Here is a 20,142-nt window from a genome sequence, read left to right as displayed (position 1 = left end):
TTAGAGACCATTGAGAAAATAAGGACTTTTAGATTTTGTAACATACTTAAGTCATATAATCCCAGGCAGCATAGGCATTTATTGCTGCAGTGTTTTTTTTAGACCTCGAGTGACCATTCTTATTTTTGAAGAGGATAGTAAGAGCCATGTAGCTGGCTTTGGATGAACATTTTTCTACATAATTCTTTGTGTTTTGTAGAACTAGGTTGTTCAGAAACTGAAATTTAAATTTGTAACAAAGTCAAATCCTGAATGCGTCACTGTCATCGGTTAGAATAGTATGAGGTATATGAAAATCTTTTTTTAACTGTCATTTTTGGCATTGTGATAAGAATGCATGGGATGATTTTTTTAGTACCAGTTTCTGTAGTTAAAATGTTTTTGAGAAGTGAGTGCTGGATCTGTAAAAACGATTGAAACATAAATGGTAGCAATTCCTTAACTTTGCAACTGATAGCTGGTATAATAAAGCTAATGGCTGTTCTGCATTGTCCACCTGACCAGACCACCCAAAACAAATTTGAAACAGAGTTGTGTCAACCACTTGGCATAGTGAAGCTATAAATTACTCTCTGTGGTCGAATGAGAAGGACAGGTGGAGAAAGTACCGGTAGAGAAGCATTTCCATTATGATACCTCTTTCAGTCACTGTTAGACATCTTGGCAAAGGCTGTGAATATCTGTTGAGAAATGCAAGGTTGAGCTTCCTAATATAGCTAGGACAGTGATTTGTGGCATTAGAGAAATTACATGTGGAATATACTGTGAGTCTCCTGACAATAGAAACATATTTTATATTTCTAAATAATAGATGTGTGATTGAGCCAGATCATTATATGAACAAACAGTTGTAGAAAGGTTGTTAGTAGACATGTGACAGTATTAATGCATTGTGATCCTTGACTGGAAAGCATCACTGAGAAATGCAGCAGGCCCCATGTAGCATCCAACATAAGCAGTGTAATTACACACTAACCCCCATCTGTTGAGTCCTAGAGACCTGGTTCTGTCATAAGTGTTTTTACAAGCCATTACCCAGCGTGGTCACAACTCCAGAACAAGGAATGGAGTACTTCATGAGACAGAAGTGCAGACTGGAAGCAGTGCATTTGACTTCCAGCATTGTCCTGGTGTGTAGCCATTTGTATGGTAAGTATGCGAGTTTTTTGAGACATCATAGTTATAACATGCAATGACAGAGTAAAAACTGCCATCCTGATGCATCTTAAGATAGTAATACATGCTACCAGGGAGTTAACATCTTGCACAAAAAAATACATGTGAGAGTGTTCAATCTCGCCTTTGTTCTTACACATGGGTTCGGAGCCGATCCTCGGCTCCGTGCCGACCGACTGCAAGCTCTGCATCGAGAAGAAGCTCGAGGACATCTAATACCCACAATCCCCCTCTGCCTTTACCTCAGATCTAGTTTGCCGCTGCTGCATCGCTGGAGACTAGCTCGGGCTGTTCAGATAAGATATTTTATCTATTCTGTACTGTTTTCAGAAAAGTTCTTTAAAATTAGTTACTTAGTTAAAGAGTAGGTGTGTGAGTGCAGGAATTCTCTATACTTTGAACAAGTTAACTTGTTAACTTCGAGTAGAGTTTTTCGGGCCTACCCTTCATGACTTGTGACTAAAATTTTTTGTAATCTTGCCTTTTGGCACTTTATTACTGGATTAAACTTGATTCGACTTAGTTGACTAGAAACTTGTTAGTCTTGTTTTAGCTTTATCTAACAGACTTTACCGGATTTGACTTTTTACTGGATTGGACTCTTTACTGGACTTGACTGTGTTCATTGTTAATATGTCTGAAAAGATGAAATCTGGTTTTAAACGTTGTCAGTGTGGCCAAAAATGTCGGTCACAGACAACCACACTTCCTGTGACTTCTGTCTTGGCCCTCTCCACTTACTAGAGGTTTGCTCGATTTGTCTCTCTTTTAGTGGGAGCGTCATGACAGATAGGCGCAGGAAACTGATGGATAGAGGATTGCTGAAACCCTCTTTCCAGGAGGCTTTGGATGCTTCAGACCAGGCATCCAAGTCTTGGTCGAAGACGTCAGAGCCAAAGTGAACGGCTCCGAGCTCTTCGAGTGTAGTTAGATCACCGGTTCCACAGACTTCGGGGCCGGTGTTCAGCTATTGGCAGTTTCGAGCCTCGAGTCTTGGAACCGTGACGGAGCTCCCCACCGACTCTGTTGAGGTCGGCTCCGTCTTCGATCCCTTCGACTCGTTCTTCCAGACCCCTTTCCGACACCGACGTGGACCGTGTGGTGCAGAAGCTTATGGGGCCTACGGCCTTGTCCAAACTTATTTCGTCTCCTCTCAGTTGATGTCGAGACTTGAAGGCCTGCCAATATCCCCATGTGTTCCTCCTCCGAGACCTGTTCTGTCTTGGGAGCCGGAGGAAGGTGACCTGATGATTGTGGAGCCCTCGGTGGCTGAACCGTCCTTTCTCGGTCGGTACCGTTTACCTCGACTCCATCCGATCGAGTCTCGTCTGTCCTTGGTTCCGGGACCGAGTCGGACTGATGTTTCGTTCCGACTCTCCTCTCGGAGCCTCGCACGGATCGATTCGGTTCCGTCCTCGGGTCGGTGCCTTGGTTCCTGTTTCGGGTATTCTGCCCATTTCTTCGAACCGGAGATACCTCGACTCGGGACCGGGCCTTCGACCATGAGGAAGGTGTTGTCTACCCAGACAACCACATCAGCAGGTACAGCTTCTCCTCCCCAGGACCGTTATCCTCCTCTGCACCCACGGCCACGCCCGCCGCTGGCACCAGTGTCTCAGCCACCCCTGGAGGTGCCCCTTTCCTCGGAGGCTTCTGCGGATGCTCCCTACGGAGAAGTTCCTAGGAAAAGACTGTGTAAGAGGAGACACTTGGATTCTCCACAAGAATCCTTAACATCTGATACTGACTTAGATGAGTCAGAAGGGTCCCCTAAGTCACCTTCAGAGGATGTCTCTTTGCTGACATCTTGGAGATCCTTAAGCAGAGAGGTGACTGGCAAGCCCTCCCCTTCTGAGGATGAGTCAGTTTTGCTGAAGGCATTTGGTGCCCGTCCTTCCTCCTCCTGGGTCACTCCGCCCTTTGATGAGTTAATGGAATTGATTGCTCGCGTGGGAGACCCCTGACACAGTGGAACCTGTCCCTAGGAAGCCAAATAAGTACATCACGGCACCACAGGACAAAGCTTACCTTACCAAAGGAGTTCCAGTAGACGCCATGGTGGTGGCAGCAGCCACGAAAAAGGAGATGTCGGAGTCTTCCTCATCTGTCCATCCGCCTAACAAAGATTCTAGGACCATGGACAGATATGGGAAGCGCATTTTCAGTTCAGCGGCTTTCTCTCCTGAACTATTTGACCCATTTTACTCGTTTACAGAGGGATCTAGTCAAAGAGTTGGGAGATACCCTCCAGGGTGCAACAGATGCTGCTGTCTCGGAAAAAGTTACAGCAGCTCAACACCCTGTGAACTCGTCCATGAGGCTGATATCCTATGCAGCCGAAGGATCGGCTTCAGCGATTGCTCTTCGTAGGCAATCCTGGATGCGCTTATGTTCGGAAGCCTTCAAGTCTTCCTTTACTAACGCCCCATTTGATGGAGCCACACTTTTTGGCCCTAAAGTAAAGGAGACCCTTACCCGGTGTGAACAGGAGGGAAAGACTCTGTCTGCTGTCGGAGTCCGTTTTCCACCCCTTCCAGACCAAAGGGCAACATGGTGGGAAAATGTGGTTTCAAAACCCCAAAGATCTTTCCAGACACACAGGGTGATGCCCTCTAGAGGCAGAGGGGGCAGAGGTGGAAGACGCCGCCTGGCGGCAGAGGGGTCCGCAAAACCAAGGTGACAGGGATAACCTCCTGGCAAACCTTTTCAGCACTCCTGAGAGGAGGCCCGACTGTCCTGCTCTGGAGGCAGTCAGCTTTATACCCTCAGGCCTGGCAAAACCTTTCTTCAGACAATTGGGTAAAAAGCGTTGTTACCAGAGGTTACAAAATCCCATTTCTATCCACCCCCATTCCAAAGAAAAACTCCCAGATGTACCACCCCATCTATAGAACCAGCAGCTACAGAAATTTCAAAGCTGCTAAGAAAGAGTCATCCAACCAGTCCCAGCGGACCAAATAGGATTCGGAACTTACTCAAGGTTCTTTTTAGTTCCAAAGAAAACAGGGGACTGGAGGCCAATTCTGGACCTAAGTCATCTCAACACCTTTGTCAAGAAGGAAAAGTTCGAATGGTCACGCTTCAATCGATCCTTCCATTCTTACGGAAGGACGACTGGATGTGCTCAATAGATCTGAAGGACGCATACTACCACATCAAGATGGCCAGGGCGTCCAGAGATCATTTGCGCTTCGGCTGGGAGCCAGTCACTATCAGTTTCGAGCCCTGCCCTTTGGTCTGACCACAGCCCCAGGGTCTTCACCAAATGCATGGCAGTGGTAGCGCCTCATCTGAGGCGCCTAGGATTCCAGGTGTTTCCGTATCTGGAGACTGGCTCCTGTCTGCCACCACCAGGCGTCAACTGATTCAAGCCAGGGATTACTCCCTACAACTTTGTACACACCTTGGCATTTCAGTAAATTTCAAAAATCTTTGCTACAGCCATCACAGCATATCTTATTTATAGGAGCGGAATTGGATACGTCAGTTAATTCTAAAACTTCCGACAGAAAGAATATTAGCACTTCAGTTCAACATTTCCCTTCTGCTGTCGTCCAGAAAATCCCCAGCAAAATTGTTCTGAAAGTTTTGGGTCTCATGGCAGCTTCTCTCATAGCAATACCACTGGGAAGACTACACATGAGAGTGCTACAATGGCTTCTATTTGCACAATGGTCATTCCAACATCTTCCACTGACTCACGAAATTCTGATAACGAAAACATGCAAATCACACCTAATGTGGTGGTTACAGACTTGCAACCTATCCGGCGGAAGACCATTTGTGCTACCCACACCGTCCGCGCGGATAACCACGGACGCTTCCCTGATAGGGTGGGGGGGCATCTTTCAGGGACAGACAGTCCAAGGCGAATGGACCAATCTAGAGTACAATCTGCACATCAATGTCCTGGAGTTGAGGGCAGTGTTTTTGGCGTTGCAACACTTTGCTCCCCTTCTTCCTCCAGGGACCATTGCAGTTCAGACAGACAACATGTCCGTAGTCTGGTACATAAACAAGCAAGGGAACCAGGTCCTACCAACTATGCAGAGAGGCCATGAGAATTTGGCAATGGGCAGAGTCCACCGTCGCTTGATCGCAACGCACATCCCGGGTCATCCAACGTCATAGCCGACAGGCTGAGCAGGGCAATATTATTGCCTCACGGTGGTCCCTCAAACAGTCAGTTGCGGAACAGATTTTTCGCAAATGGGGCCAGCCTACCTGCGATCTGTTTGCGTCTCCAATGAACGCCAAATGCAGGAGCTACTTTGCCCTATTACCCCTCCAGGGAAGTCCCAAGGGACGCTGGTGCACGATTGGCCCCGGGTCTCCTTTATGCCTTTCCTCCATTTCCCTGATTGCAAAGTTTCTGCAGAAAGCAAACAACCTTCAGAGGACTATAATTCTCATTGCTCGTTCTGGCCTCGTCAAATTTGGTTCCCCTTTCTCTTGCAGCACCGGGGACCTTGGATGCTGGACCCAGAGCCAGATCTACTGACTCACTGCAGGAGTTCCTCACCCATCCCTGGAATCTCTCCATCTGGCAGCTTGGCTGCTCCGCTTTTAGCCAGGTCAATTCCCCTTACTTGGCGGTTCAGGATATATTGGTAGCTTCTCATAAAGTTTTACCATAAAGACTTATACTAGTAAATGGAAACGTTTTGTCTTTTGGGCGAGTCACTTCAGTTGGACCCTGTTACAGCTCCGTTGAATAAGGTCTTAGAATTTCTAACGAATTATTTCAGGAAGGAGTCTGCCACCTTGAGAGTACAGTTAGCTGCCATTTCTAGCTATCATATAGAAGAATGTGGTGCTCTTATTATGGCTCACAGACTCTGTAAAGCCTTTTAAAAGGTTCTTTCATATCAGACCACCAGTCAGAAGCCCGACATCACCGTGGAATTTAAATTTATTACTCTCTAAATTGATGCTACCACCCTTTGAACCAGCTTCAAGTTGCACTTTGAAATTTTTGTCATGGAAAACATTATTCCTAGTGGCTATTACATTGTCTGAGCTGCAGGCTCTTTCGGTCAAACATCCCTATTTAATTTTCATTCGGACAGAGTATCCCTCGCACTAATCCATCCTTTCTTCCCAAAGTTTGTTCTACTGGTAATATTAACCAGTCCATTGAATTACCCACCTTCTTTAAAGACCACTCTAATAAATTAGAGTATATGTTGCACAAACTGGACGTCCATAGACAACTCAGATTTTATTTGGATAGAACAAAAGATCACAGGAAATCTGATCAGCTATTTATAGCTTTTGCTGACAGCAGAAAGGGTCTTGCAGTTACAAACTAACACTTTCTAAGTGGCTAACTGATTGTATCATTTATGTTTATGAAAATTCTGATCAAACATTATCAGCAAAACCCAGAGGACATTCTACCAGATCAATTTCTACATCTTTGGCTCATGCAGCTCGTCTACCTTTAGACATCATTTGCTGCTACTTGGGCTAAACCACATACATTTATTTCTCATTACAAAGTGGACAGGGTTTCTAGGGATAGGGCAACCTTTGGTTCCACTGTGCTCAAGAACGTTCTCCTTGAGTTCCTCAGGATCATGGAGCTAGGACGCACCATGTGTAAGAACAAAGGCGAGATTGAACACTCTCACATAAAGAAGTTATGTCCTTACCATAACGTTCCATGTGGAGTGTTCATCTACTCCCACCCTCCCACCCTTAGGAAGAACGTCGATTTGGTGCCTGGTCTGGAATATTCTCCTTCTGCTGTTGCAGTGTTGGTATTACTATCATACCTTTGGTATGTTGTATATACGTAATTATGTATATAGCTTGGCATGTATGCGTGATTGTTGCCTGGTTTGCTTGCAAACTAGATCTGAGGTAAAGGCAGAGGGGGATTGTGGGTATTAGATGTCCTCGAGCTTCTTCTCGATGCAGAGCTTGCAGTCACCCATGTGTAATAACCAAGGCGAGATGAACACTCCACATGGAACGTTATGGTAAGGACATAACTTCTTTTTTCCTCCTTTGAAGGTGAGGGGAGGGGGGGTGGCAGCCTAAATAAGGGATGTTAGTTGAACTCCTGAGCCTTTTTTTTTTTGACTTTTTACATACCTGAAAAACAAACATTGCTAAAATAAAACACATCTGCGTTCTTATCTCTTTATGTTGCAGTCTACTGAAAATGAGTAGCTGCAGAATGGTATGTTTTGATTTCTATTTTTGATTGTGAATTTTTATCAGACTTCACTGATGAGCTGTACACTGCAAATTGTGCAATAAGATGGAACCTAAATTTGTTTAAAATGCATGTGTGTTTATCAGGCACAACCTATGCTCTAAAATGCAGAAATGTAAAGTCCATCTGTTTGGTGGCGTATCACTGTGTGCATTTTCAGTCATGTGAATTTGGAAATAAACCATCCCACGAAAATGATGAGAAAAAATAAATAAAATTGCATTGATACTGTTTATATTCATTACCTTCTTTCTCTACTTGTATTTACCTTTAATTTTGGATATCAGTTTTACTTTTGATTTTGAATATCAGTCTTGTTTTCATTTTGAGCAAAAAACTCAGTTTGAAGTAGATTTTCCTTATTCAACATGGTTATTTTTAGAATTTATTGTTCAGTTTTTTTTTAAATATTTGTAATCTTTTATTCAGGAAATGGCAAACATTTTGGCCCAGAAGCAGTTACGTCACATCATTCTGTCTGTAAGTAGCCATTTCAAACATTCGTTTCACAGTTTTACAAATGCAGATTTGCTATGGCTTTTTTCTTTTCTCTTAACTTGCATGTTTGTCCAGTTCAAGTTTAATAATGTTAACAAAGAGGTAACATGTTTATCCGTCTGAAGTGATTTTCCTCTTTTTGCTTTGGAAAATGTTTAAAAGTATAATTTTGCGGTACTAATGCATGACATAACTGGTGTGATTTGTCCTTATCATAGTGTACCATGATTAGGTGCACTATAAGCAATACATCTGTGAAAGTACTTTTTCACAAAGAGAGTTGTAGACCCTTAGGATTTACTACCAGAATGAGTATGGGGAGATTCACAAAGGTATTCAAAAGAGGGTGGGACAGGTGCATTATGTGTAAAGGGAAGGTAGGGGATTGGAGGAGGTAGAATGCTAAATGTACTTAAAAAGGCAGACTAGCTGGTCAAGTTCTTTTTCTGCTGTTGAGCGAATGTGGTATGTATTTTACAACAAATATCTGCTACAGCAGACCTGTTGATTAATCAAGAGCTCACTTAAAGGAAAACTATACATATTGAGTTTACTTTTTGAGAACTGCTTTCATAAGCAGATGAATAGCATTTTACCTTGCACTTAAAGGCTAATAATTTCTAAAATATTTGAAGATAATGTGCTGCCCTGAAGCGACACATTTTTAAATGTCCAGTATATTAATTTTTCATCACCAAAAACAATTCAGATTAGAAAATATTCATAAATCCTCACAGCTGCAATATATCTGTTAAGAGCTTACTTCTATATACAACAAATAAGTTGAATTCTTGATTCAGTAATTTTTATAGCTAATGAACAATTTTAGTGCATTTTAGTGATTAAAGACAGGTTTTGTTGCATTCCTGTCATTGTCAGACCTCTGGCTTTTAGTTAACCAGGTTTGTTAAACCACATTTATTTATTTAATTTATTGATTGACATTTGGTAACTGGGAAAGTCCACCTGGGTCACTTACCCATTTTCAGAGGAGGCCCAAGGAGAAAAGCCCCAACAATTTAAAAAAAAAAAAAAACATATCTAGAATTGCACAGGTTATTGTAGTGGATTCATGCATGAGATACTAATACTATAGTGGTAGAGAAAAAAATAACATATTTACAATAGTAATTAAGATCAGTTTAAAAATAATAATTCAAAGTATATTTTAAGTATTAAAACAGTAATGTAATAAACATTTGATGGTGTATTTATTTATTTTTATTTTTATTTTTAAAGCAGTTTAGATGTACAATTAGGGATGAATTGTAAGGAAGTTTGAGAGAGCTTGTACTGTAACCAGAGAAAACACTAGTTACTTTATATTTGTTGAATTACCCAAGGAGATGAGTTTTAGTGTGTGTGTGTGTGTATTGGTTAGATTTTGAGTAAGGGCTAGTAAAAGGGATAGGTTTATTTGTGTGCACACGCTTGAGTGTTTGCTGTTTAGGATTAGAGTAAAGGCTAGGTTAGGGGACAGGATTTGTTGTGTGTGTGTTCTAAAATATATGAGTTTATCGAACACTAGTTTTTTTAACAGTTTGGTGTTGAAAGTTTTTCTGTGTGTGTGTGTTTCATGTTAGGGTTAGTTTAAGGCCTAGGTTGAGGGGCCGATGCAGTGTTGATTGTGCTTGATGATTGTGTATGTGTCGAATTGTCTTGTTTAGTGCTACAGTTAAAAGTTGTTTTTTTTTTTTTTAATAAATTAATGTGTAGGGATAGATCTAGGGGCAAGAGTAGTGTTAGGATAACCATATATGAATAAGGTGAGGTAAAGCACACTATCCACCTTACTCATGCATGTTTACACTAACCTTGCACATTAATGTACGAAAACCTCATTTCCTAATAGTACAGCTGTTCAGACAGATTTGGTGTGAAGCCATTGTTTGGGTTAAGGTTAAGTGACTGGAAAAGATTATTTTTTTCCATTTTTTGATTTCTTTATTTTTTCTTTTTTAAGGGGTAAGTTTGTTTTTGAAGTGCCTGCATTGATGTAATATGTATCAGTGCTCATGCACTTTGATTGTGTGTTGCATTTAATATAAAACACCCAAGGCTGAATACAACAATATCATCCACAAAAGTTTGAAAACAAGGTATTCGACTCAGTAGTATGCATTTGCCAAGAAAAAGCATTTGTGCTTGAAAAATGTTGTTGTGTCTTTCAGCTTTTCCCGGTTAGGGGTCGCCACAGCGAAACTCCGGTCCGCTAATGATTGGCAGTAGATTTTTTTACGTGCTGAGTTGCCAGCCCTGACGCACAACCTTCAACGAAGGTACGCCCATTCACGCATGTCTCCACACAGAAGATGCTCTAGCTGAGAATCGAACAGGACAACGTATTACTGTGAGGTGACAATGCTACCGCAGCACCACCGCAGTTGTGCTTGAAAAATGTATGTTTAAAAATTATTTTTTTTTTTGCAGGGGAGCAAACCCTTCCTGTAGCCTCACACCCTTTGCTAATTATATATACTAACTCCAGGATCGCACAAACGTGTAAGGGCAAATTTCCTACCTCATAGATTTGTGCGGTCTCTCTCACCTGTAGATCAGCTGCTAGTTTGACTGTATGTGGTTGACTAGGCGGTTGTCGACCTAACGCATAATCAACAGTTACAATCGCACCTATATGTGCATACATATATATAGAGGTGCATGTAATCATATAAGAAGCTGTGCTATTAACTTGTTATGGAATGCAGTTTTCTCAAGATTAGCCTTACGGACAGTCTAGTAATGCCTCCTCTGCATCTAGGTTCATTGTAAGTAGCTGTCTACCCCTGTAAGAGAGGTCTTTAAAGAACAAAGTGGTGCTGCTGATTATATTGTCTACGTTTTTTCTCCCTTCTGTAAATCCACACTAACCAAGATTTTTCAACTTTGGCAAGACTTCAGCTATTCAAGCAGCAATGATTCCCATAACAAACTAAATTGTGCTGGTCTTTTCAGAACTGCAGTTGTTTTATAAGATGGTATGCTATTTGAGTCTTTTCCTTCTTTGGGTATAACTGAAATAATTGTCATCATGGGTGGTAATCCCTTGTCTCTCCCAGTAAATCTAAGTAGTGGCAGCCAAGCCTGTATCATGTTGCTCCCCGTTTCCAAAATACTACAGGAAGACCATCAGCGTATTTCCCTTCCTGTAAATTAGACAACTGAATGTTGGCAACTTCCTCTTACAGGAATTAAACCATCTTTCTCTTTTTGCTGGAGGTGACATACATGCAGTCTGTCCAGGAAAAGTCTCACTTCCTCTGAGAGGCTTACTTCCTGATAATTACGGTAAAGTTCAACTTCCTTTTGAAATGTAGGGACTTGCAATGCCAAGTCCCGAACAACTGACTCCCTTTGAAAATACAGGCGATACTTGAATCATAGTTTTTCTTTTAACTATTTTTTTGCACAGGGCAAGCCCTCCACTCATCCCAAACTTATATATACCAACCCTAAGATCAACATACCTTGGCAAAAACAGTTTGTTCTGAGAAATGGCATTCTCAGACTTGTAGTATGCAAGTTGAGATTTATGCCTATTTGGTCTCCACATTACAGGACTCTGCATTGAGAGTCTTAATATTTCAAATGGTTACTTAAAGTTCTGTATAGAAATTCTTCTAATGTCGCTAGTCAACTTGCTGTGATGTGGCTCATCCAGTTTCACTACTGCCGTCCAATATTAGTTCACAGTGCCTGTATCTGGTAGGGCAACTGGAGTGATTCCCCGTGTGAACTTTGTTACCCATCCACTCGTCGAGATTTCTTTTGGAGGGCCAGCGAGGTGCTCTGCTTGACATGAATAGGAAGCTTATTCTAGAGTATGGGTAGATTTTGGGAGATGAACTTGTCCCTCCAGCGTGTTCTATTGATTGCGGTAATGAGGTTGTGGTCTCTGGAATGTGTGGCATGGGGGGATTAGGATTTCTTTAGGTGTAGCATTTCAGGTAGGGCTGGGTTGGACATGGCTTTGTAAGTCGATCAGAGATCACCTCTGAGTAGCCGATAAGAGACTGAGAACAGCTGAAGTTTATCTGTCCATGTAGGACATGTATTTATTTTTTTATTTTACATTTATTAACCGGGGGTGTCTGAGCCGAAAAGGCCCTTTTTCAGTAGAGGCCCGGGGAGAAAAGATCCACATAGAAAAATTACAGGTACATTTAGATATTTAGACAAGATCAGTATACACACAAGTTATAATAGACATGTTTTTACAGAGGTATGCAGCACATCAACAGTTGCACTGGAGAGAACAAACAAGAAAATATTAATTTAAAAATAAAGGTAATTAATAGATTTGTTGTGTACAACTGAAATTTGGAACATAGGTAGAATACATACATAGTACACAGGTACAGTACATACATTGTACATTAGCCAGTGTTTGTGAGTAAGAGTGTAAACTATTATCAAGTACTCTAGGTTTAGTATGTGTTCCTTTCACTAGCCTGGGGAGCAGTCATGGCACTGCCAACTTTGCTTGAGATGTTGCCTAATGAGGTTTTTAAAGGAGGCTTTGGACGATGTGTTTTGTATGCTAGTGTGGAGAGAGTTCCATTTTTTAGCCACTGAACTACTATATAGTGTGTCCCCAAAACTATTGTAGCTGTTGGTGACTTCTAGTAGTAGTTTGCTTGATTATCTAAGAGGTGAGTGATGCTCTGCTAGGTTTTTCAGGGCAAGACGCCTATTGGGGAGGTACTAGAATGACAGAGGCAGAGCTGATTGTAGGTTAGGAGGTTGGGCAGTTCCAGCCAGTGGAGCTGTCTCAGAGCAGTACAGTGATGAGTTTTATATGAGCAGTTTGCAGCAAAGCAGGCAATTCCGTTATAGCAGGCTTTCATTTTGCTTGATTCAGTTTTGTTGAGATTAGTCAGAATGGGAGATGCATAGAGTAGGGTGGGTAGAAGTTGGGAGCGAGCAATGGCTGATCTTGTGTTGTTGGTAAGAAATGGTTTGATACAGTAAAGTGATCCCAGTTTGGCATGTACTTTTTTAATAGTTAAGTTGAGATGACTCTCATGTTTTAGGTGGGAGTCCATGGTTATTCCCAATAGTTTAGCCTGTGCCACTGGAGTGATTGGAGTAGCATTTGTGGAGTAGATAGTGAATTGACTGTTATTAGTGTTTTTGTTAGAACTGATTATAATCAAAAGCTGAGTTTTCTTTGGATTGAGGATAAGTTGGGCTTTGGTAAGGTAGTTTTCAACGTCAGAGAATGGGAATGTTTGTGCAGCACAGATTAAGGTAGTATCGTCTGCATACTGAATGATAGCTGTGTGGAGGTATGGAGGTCATTTGTGAAGACTGTGAGTAGCAGTGGTCCTAAGATAGAACCCTGTGGGACTCCTATAGTTATGGGCAGCCGAGGAGAGAGAATTTTCTCATTTCACAGCTTGGTACCGGTCAAGTTAAGTAACTTTGGAACCAGGTAAGAGTGGAATTTGATAGTTGATATTGGTTTAGTTTGTTTAGCAGGATTTATTTATTTATTTTTATTTATTTATTTTACATTTGGTAACCGGGATAGTCCAACTGGATACATGTCCATTTTCAGTGGAGGCCCGGGGAGAAAAGCTCCAAAGGAACACATATATGCAAGACATACAAACAATATATTTTTTTACATGTTTCTAGTTTATTCAACCAGACAATATAGATAGCACACATTATTAATTCCTTCACAAAGACATATATAATGATCAATACATATACAAACAATAAAGTATGTTAAATATCTATCTAGAGTCACATCATACATCTGAATGTGGTATTAATAAGACTAAACAGTCCTATCAGGAGGTTGTGTTTAAGGCAAGAGTTATAGCAGGAGTGGAGTAGGACTGAAGTTAGTCTGGTGTGGAGCAGGGATATAACCATTTATTGCTGAGATGGCTTTTGATAGATTTCTTAAATTTGGATAGAGAAGATTCCACGGTAATGGATGGAGGCAGGGAGTTCCAAATTTTGGATATGTAAGATGAGTAGAGGGAGTTCCCTGCATGGTTGTGTGATCTAGTAACTGTTAATAGTAACTTATCTGTGGAGCGGAGTTGCCTAGGACAGGAATACTGCTGAATTAGGTTGCTTAAAGCTGGTGTTTTATTTGGGTGGGAAAGCAGCTTATAAGTAATGATAAGTTGATTGTAGATTAATAAATTTGGCGGTTCAAGCCAGTCCAATTGTTTTTAGGTTATGACAGTGATGGGTTCTAAAAGATGAGTTATTAGCAAATTTGGCTATTTGATTATAGCAGGTTGCCAGTTTGCTGGTTTCTGTTTTGGATAGATTTGTTAGGATTGGGGATGCATAAAGAATTGTTGAGAGCAAGTGAGTGCGAGCAATTGTCCTAGCAGTATGGGTCAAGTAGGATTTGTGTTTGTAGAGAATATCTACCTTTCTGTGAGTGTTTTTAATATCTAGATTAATGTGGATATCAAACTTTAACTTTTCAATGGTGACACCTAGTAGTTTTGTGTGAGATTCGGGTGTGATAAGTGTACCATTTTTAGAGTGAATATTGAAAGTGGCGGTAAGGCTGGTATTTTGTGAGGGGTGAAATAGCAGGATCTTGGTCTTTTTGGGGTTAAGAATGAGGCCATTGTCAGTAGGCCAGTTTTCAACTGAGTGGAAATTATCCTGGATTTTATTGTGTAGTTCTTGCAGGGTTGAGGCACTGCATATTATAGTGGAATCGTGTGCATATTGGATAAGGCTAGTGCTGTTTGCTGCTGAGTGGAGATTGTTTGTGAAAATTGAGAATAGCAAGGTACCCAGTATTGATCCCTGAGGTACCCCAAGAGTGACTGGTAAAAGTGGAGACAAGTTATTGTTCCGCCATACTGCTTGTTGCCTGTCCCTAAGATAGTTTTCGAACCAGGAGATTGATCGGTTGTCTAATCCTAGGTTTTTGAGGTGGCAGATTAGTTTGTCATGGCTAACCATATCAAAGGCTTTTGATAGGTCTAAGAAAAGGGCAGAAGTAAGTATACCATTGTTCCTGTTATGGTTTATGGTATCTGTGAATGCTAACAGAGCTGTGGTGGTACTATGACCTGGATGGAAACCATGCTGAGTTGGAGATAAGAGTTCCTGATTTATAAGGTGGGACAAAAGTTGATGGTGGATGCATTTTTCTAATATTTTAGCCAGTGGAGATAGAATAGCGATTGGGTCGGTAGTTGGATATGTCATAGGAAGTGCCACCTTTGTGAAGAGGTATGATATAGGCAGTTTTCCAAATCAGGGGCACTGTAGTTTCAGTAATTGATCTATTGATTAGTATAGAAACTGGTACAGCTATTTCTGCTGCTGCCAGTTTTAGAAATTCATTGGGGAGGGAATCTATTCCTAGTGTTGTGGGTTTCAGCTGGGATAGTAGTTTTCTTATGTAGGAGGTTGGGGTGGGTTGCAGTTTAAAAGTGGGCATGTAGTTGGTGGAGGTGAGGACACATGTTGTAGTGACAGTGAGATATTGTTGGGCTAGAGCTTGTATGGTTTCAGTAAAGAATGTATTGAATGATTTGGCTATGTTGTCTTTTGTTAAACCTTATGGGGGTGGGGTAATGGTTTTACCAGGGTGTAGTAACTTGTTTAAACCTCCCAGAATTTCTTAGGGTTATTCATGTGTTGGGTTTGATGGGTAATGAAGTAGTTTCTCTTGTCTTGGATAACTATTTTTTTGGTCAGATTCCTGATCTGTTGGTAGGCTTGCTGTGTACTAGGGCTTTTAATGGACCTCCAGGTTGTCCAGGCTCTCTTTCTTTCAGCTATTTTTTTGCCTAGTTTCCCTAGTTAACTATGACATTTGGTGTGAGACTGTGTCAAATGCTTTGGACATATCCGAAAAAAGAGTTGACACCTGCAGGCCTTCGTGTTTGAGATGGATTACTGAGTCTGTGAAGCAGAGGAGGGCTTTAGTGGTACTATGGGCAATTGAGTGGGTGACAAGATGTTGCTGTCTAGGAGATATTCTAGCACCTGGGTATGGATGCATTATTCTAGGATTATGGCCAGGGGGGAAGAGTAAAGCAAAGGGTCTGTAGTTATTAAGTTCAGTGAAGGTCCCGCCTTTATGTATGGGTGTAACATAGGATATTTTCTAGAGTTTGGGCACATAACTTTCAACACTTGATCTGTTTATGAGTGGAGATTGGGATAGCAGTAGTATCTGGTGTGAGTTTCAGGAAATAGCTGTGGAGTAGGTCGGCTGCTGTTGAGGTTTTTAGTTTGGAGAGCATGCTTTTGATTGAAGTGGTGGAAACTGTTTTGAGGGTAAAGCTTGTATGAGTGTTGTTTATGTTGGGGGGGGATAGTGAGGTTGGAACTGTCCTGTGATACTAAGGATAGAATTGAGTTCACAAAGTGGGAGTTGAATTGTGTTTCAATGGGAACTTTAGTGTCAGGGGTGGTTGGTTTGGGGTAGCCTTTTGGGTGGGTTTTAGTAGCTGGTTTACATTTTTCCAAAATTTTTGGGGGTTGTGTTGGTATTTAGTTTGTAATGTTGTCGTAGGATTTTTTTTTGTTCAGCGTAATGCATTTTTTTGCACAGTTGAGCAGTTCTTGGTACTTAGGCTTTGTGTTTCTTTGTTTTTTTGATCGCAAAGCCAGGCAGTGTCTCTGGACTTGAGGATTTGTTTGGCTTCTTTACTGAGCCAGAGGGTTTGGCTTTAAGGCTTTTAAAGTTTTAAAGCGTTTAAGGTTTAAGGCCTAAGATCCTTTTTGTTCATAGGTAGGTGCTAGGCTATCTGCCCGAGGGCATTTATAAGCCTAGCCAGAGTGTGTCGGCTTTCACGCCCCATTGATTAATTAACTGGTCCTCTGTCAAGCAGAGCCAATGAAGTGATCCCAGGGGTGTAGTTTCTGTTACCCATCCACTTGTCAAGGTTTCTCTTGAAGAGTGTTAGTGAGGGGCTCTGCCTAATGTAGTTTGGAATTTTGTTCCAAAGCATGGGGAGTCTCTGTGACAGGTATCTATCCCTCCAGCATGTTCTATTTATTGTTGTGGTGAGGTTTAGCTCACTAGAGCATGTGGCTCGCAGTGACTTGGATTTCTTTACGTGGAGCATGTCCATCAATTCTGAGTTGGACATGGCTTTCTAAGTCAGGCAGAGATCACTTCTGAGTAAGCGATATGCCACTGAGTACAGCCAGAGTTTTTTCAGTCGGGCTGCATAGGACATATGTTTGAGGCTAGTAATCCTCTTGGTGAGGTACTTTTGTGGTCTCTCCAGCTGTTGGAAGTGTCTTCTGAGGTACATCCCAAATGGGGCATTGTACTCTATGATGGGTCTGATGAGTGACGAGTAGAGGGGCACTATAACCTCTTTATTCCTAGATGCAAACCCTTTAGTAATTAGATGGGCCACATAGAAGGATTTCCTAACTACTTTGGCAATATGATTGCTAAAGGAGAGATTACTATCTACCTGGGTCCCCAGATCTCTTATTACCTCTTCTGTGTTAAGGGGGCTGCTACCTATGTGGTAATTCATGGGTGTTTTGTTTTTCCCAAATGGGATTACTATGCATTTTTTGGCATTTAGCTTGAGGCCGTGACTTTCACACCAGGTGTCCGTCTCAGTAAGGCCCTTTTGGAGTTTGTTCGTGTCAGTTGTAGAGTCAGTTATGGCTCCCAGTTTGCAGTCATTGGCGAACGTGGTTAACCATAGTCCTCCTGTGTTTGCCTGTACTTCTGAGAAGTATATGCCGAACAGTAGTGGTCCCAGGAACAAGCCTTGCGAGGCACCACTTGTGACTGGTTTAGAGTAGGACCTGGAGCCCGCTTTTCTTACCGTGTAAGTTCTGTCTGTAAGCCAATTGACAACCCATCTCATGACATAGGGGTTTATGTTCAGGCTGGTGAGGTTTTCTGTAATACCCGAGTGGGGAATGGTGTTGAAAGCCTTGGCGAGGTCAAGGTAGGCTGTGTGAACAACCTTTCCCTCGTCTATGGCCTTGGTGACTGTCTCAAAGAAGTCAACCAGGTTTAGTAGGCATGATCTGCCTTTAATAAAGCCGAACTGGGTCAGGTCAAGTGTTGGAGGTTCCCAATGTCTTTGTTAATGAGTTTCATGATGTTGCGCTCCATAGCCTTGCAAACCAGGCTAGTCAGGCTTATGGGGCGATAGTTACCAGGGTCAGTTGTGACCCCTCCTTTGTGGAGTGGAATAACCATTGCTGTGTGCCATTCTGTGGGCATGTAGCCTGTGGAGAGGCTAAGATTGAACAGCATGTTTAGGTGGGGGGTTAGTTTGTTCAGTAGTTCGTGCAAGACGCAGCCTGGGACACCATCTGGCCCCATTGACACTGTGTTTCTGGCTTTTGAAAGGGCTATTTTCACCTGTGCATCTGTGATTTCTGGGACACTACACTTTTCCGGTATTGTTGTGGGCCCTTTTGGCGGTGAGAGGGGGGTAAAGTTTGCACTGAATCTATCTGCCAGGATGTTGGCAATTTCGGTAGATTCAGTATATTTTGTACTAGTTCAGTGCATATCTGTGAGTTGCCACTTAGATTCTTAATATAGCTAAAGAAGGCTTTGTGGTGATCTTTTGAATCCTTGGCTATTTTTCTTTTGAAGTTAGTCTTGGATGATTTTATGAGGGACCTTAGTTTCTTACTGATACTAATCAGAGATGTCTTTCCTTCTTGGGATTTGTTTTTTTTTTCTGAACCAGTTTCCTCCTTCTATTGTAAAGCCTGTTTATGGCAGGGGTCCACCAGACTGGTTTCCTTCTCTTAGAGGAGTGAGTCTTGGTTTTGCTAGGGATGGCAGGATCCATGCATCCTTGTAGCTGCTCATGGAGTGCATTTGTAAAGGTTTCTGCATCTTGAGCAGCGTTATCCTGTAGGGTGGGGGCTGTGAAACTTACTGCCTCTGTCTTAAGTAAGGTGAAGTTTGCTTTAGAAAAATATTTACTGTGGTTTCCTTAGTTGGGGGTGGTGGTGGGGTGCGGACATCCAGAGTGATTAGTTTATGGTCTGATCTAACCAGTGACGGGTTCACCTCCGGTTTGGAACACCTGTTGCCCATGTTTGTGATGACCAGGTCCAGTATGTTTTCACTTCTGGTAGGGGAGTTTACTAGCTGATCCAGGGCATTTGAGTTGATGAATTCCAGGAAGCGATGGGCCTGGGAGTTTCTACTCAAGTAGTTTTCCCAGTTAATGGTAGGGTAATTGAAATCACCCAATATCAGGGTGTTAGGACCTTCATGTTTTCCAGCGTCTCCAGAAAGGTGGAGTGGTGGTCCTGGGTCATGGAGGGTGATCTGTAGCAGGCCACAATTTGCATTGCAGATTTGCCCAATGTTAGTTGCACGTGGATGATCTCAGAGGTATCATGCTGCGCCACTAACCTGGAGGTGTAGGTATCCTTGATGAATATGGATACACCCCCTCCTTTTATGTTTCGGTCCGTGTTCTGTGGCCGAAACGTGTGGTACGAGTTGTAGCCTGGTAATGCTGGGTGCTCTCTGGAGCCTTGAACCAGGTTTCAGTTACTGCATAGATGTCGACATTCTCCATACTGAGGAGTGCTTCGAGCATGTGCATTTCGAGATTTAAACTCCTGGCGTTGAGTAGCATAGCCCTCAGTTTTTTGTTAATTGTGCTGTTTACGGAGGTTGGTGTGACTTTTGAGCCTTGCCTAAAAAGGCACTATGGGGGTAGCAAGAGCCTTGGCCAGTATTTGAAAGCCTAGGGGTGACAGGTGCAAGCTGTCTCTTGCAAAGCAACGCGGCTTGTCGAGCATGTCGTCCCAGGCTGACAGACACTTGGTCCCCTTTGAATGACACCAGAAGCTTAGCAAATTGTTGAAATTGATAATTTTTTCTTTATACTGAGGTATCATTCTTGGTGAGGGCAGGATGCTACTCAGGGTCAGGGTCATACCAGCCTGGGCTACATGATCAGAGAGCTCTTCCATGTCTCTTTTCATGTAGTCCAGGGAGGTTTGTCTCAGGTCATTTGCACCAACATGCGCAATGACAGAGTCATATTTGTACTTGTTTTGGAGTGACGTGAGTGCTTGTGTTATGTGGCGGATTCTGGCTCCCAACATGCAGCTGACAGTAACCTTCTGCTTGTCCAGCCTTGTGAATGGGGACATCAGTGTGCCTGACTATAGAGTCACCTATTACTAGTGTGTTAGGTATGTTATTTCGCCTTAAGGGCTGTGATTGTGCGACACACTGATTTTGTGTTTTATGTGTTGTCTGGTTTGTGACGGGAGGTGCAGGT

General features: G+C 42.4%; 1 protein-coding gene across 4 annotated transcripts in view; it reads left to right on the top strand.

The window, feature by feature from the left end:
- Positions 1 to 20,142, top strand: part of ELMO1 (engulfment and cell motility 1) — a 3,030,107-nt gene that overhangs the window by 1,210,122 nt on the left and 1,799,843 nt on the right. For all 4 annotated transcript variants that reach the window (XM_044065043.1, XM_044065038.1, XM_044065039.1 and 1 more), the window contains one exon: positions 7,829 to 7,879. In XM_044065043.1, coding sequence (XP_043920978.1) covers positions 7,829 to 7,879 — 51 coding nt within the window. The remainder of the gene's footprint in view (positions 1 to 7,828; positions 7,880 to 20,142) is intronic.

The sequence above is a fragment of the Protopterus annectens genome, chromosome 3.part0 (genome assembly GCF_019279795.1).
Source record: "Protopterus annectens isolate FY-2018-M chromosome 3.part0, PAN1.0, whole genome shotgun sequence".
Taxonomy (NCBI): Eukaryota; Metazoa; Chordata; order Ceratodontiformes; family Protopteridae; genus Protopterus; species Protopterus annectens.
The sequence above is the reverse complement of the archived record's forward strand: the minus strand, read 5'-3'. Positions and strand labels throughout refer to the sequence as shown.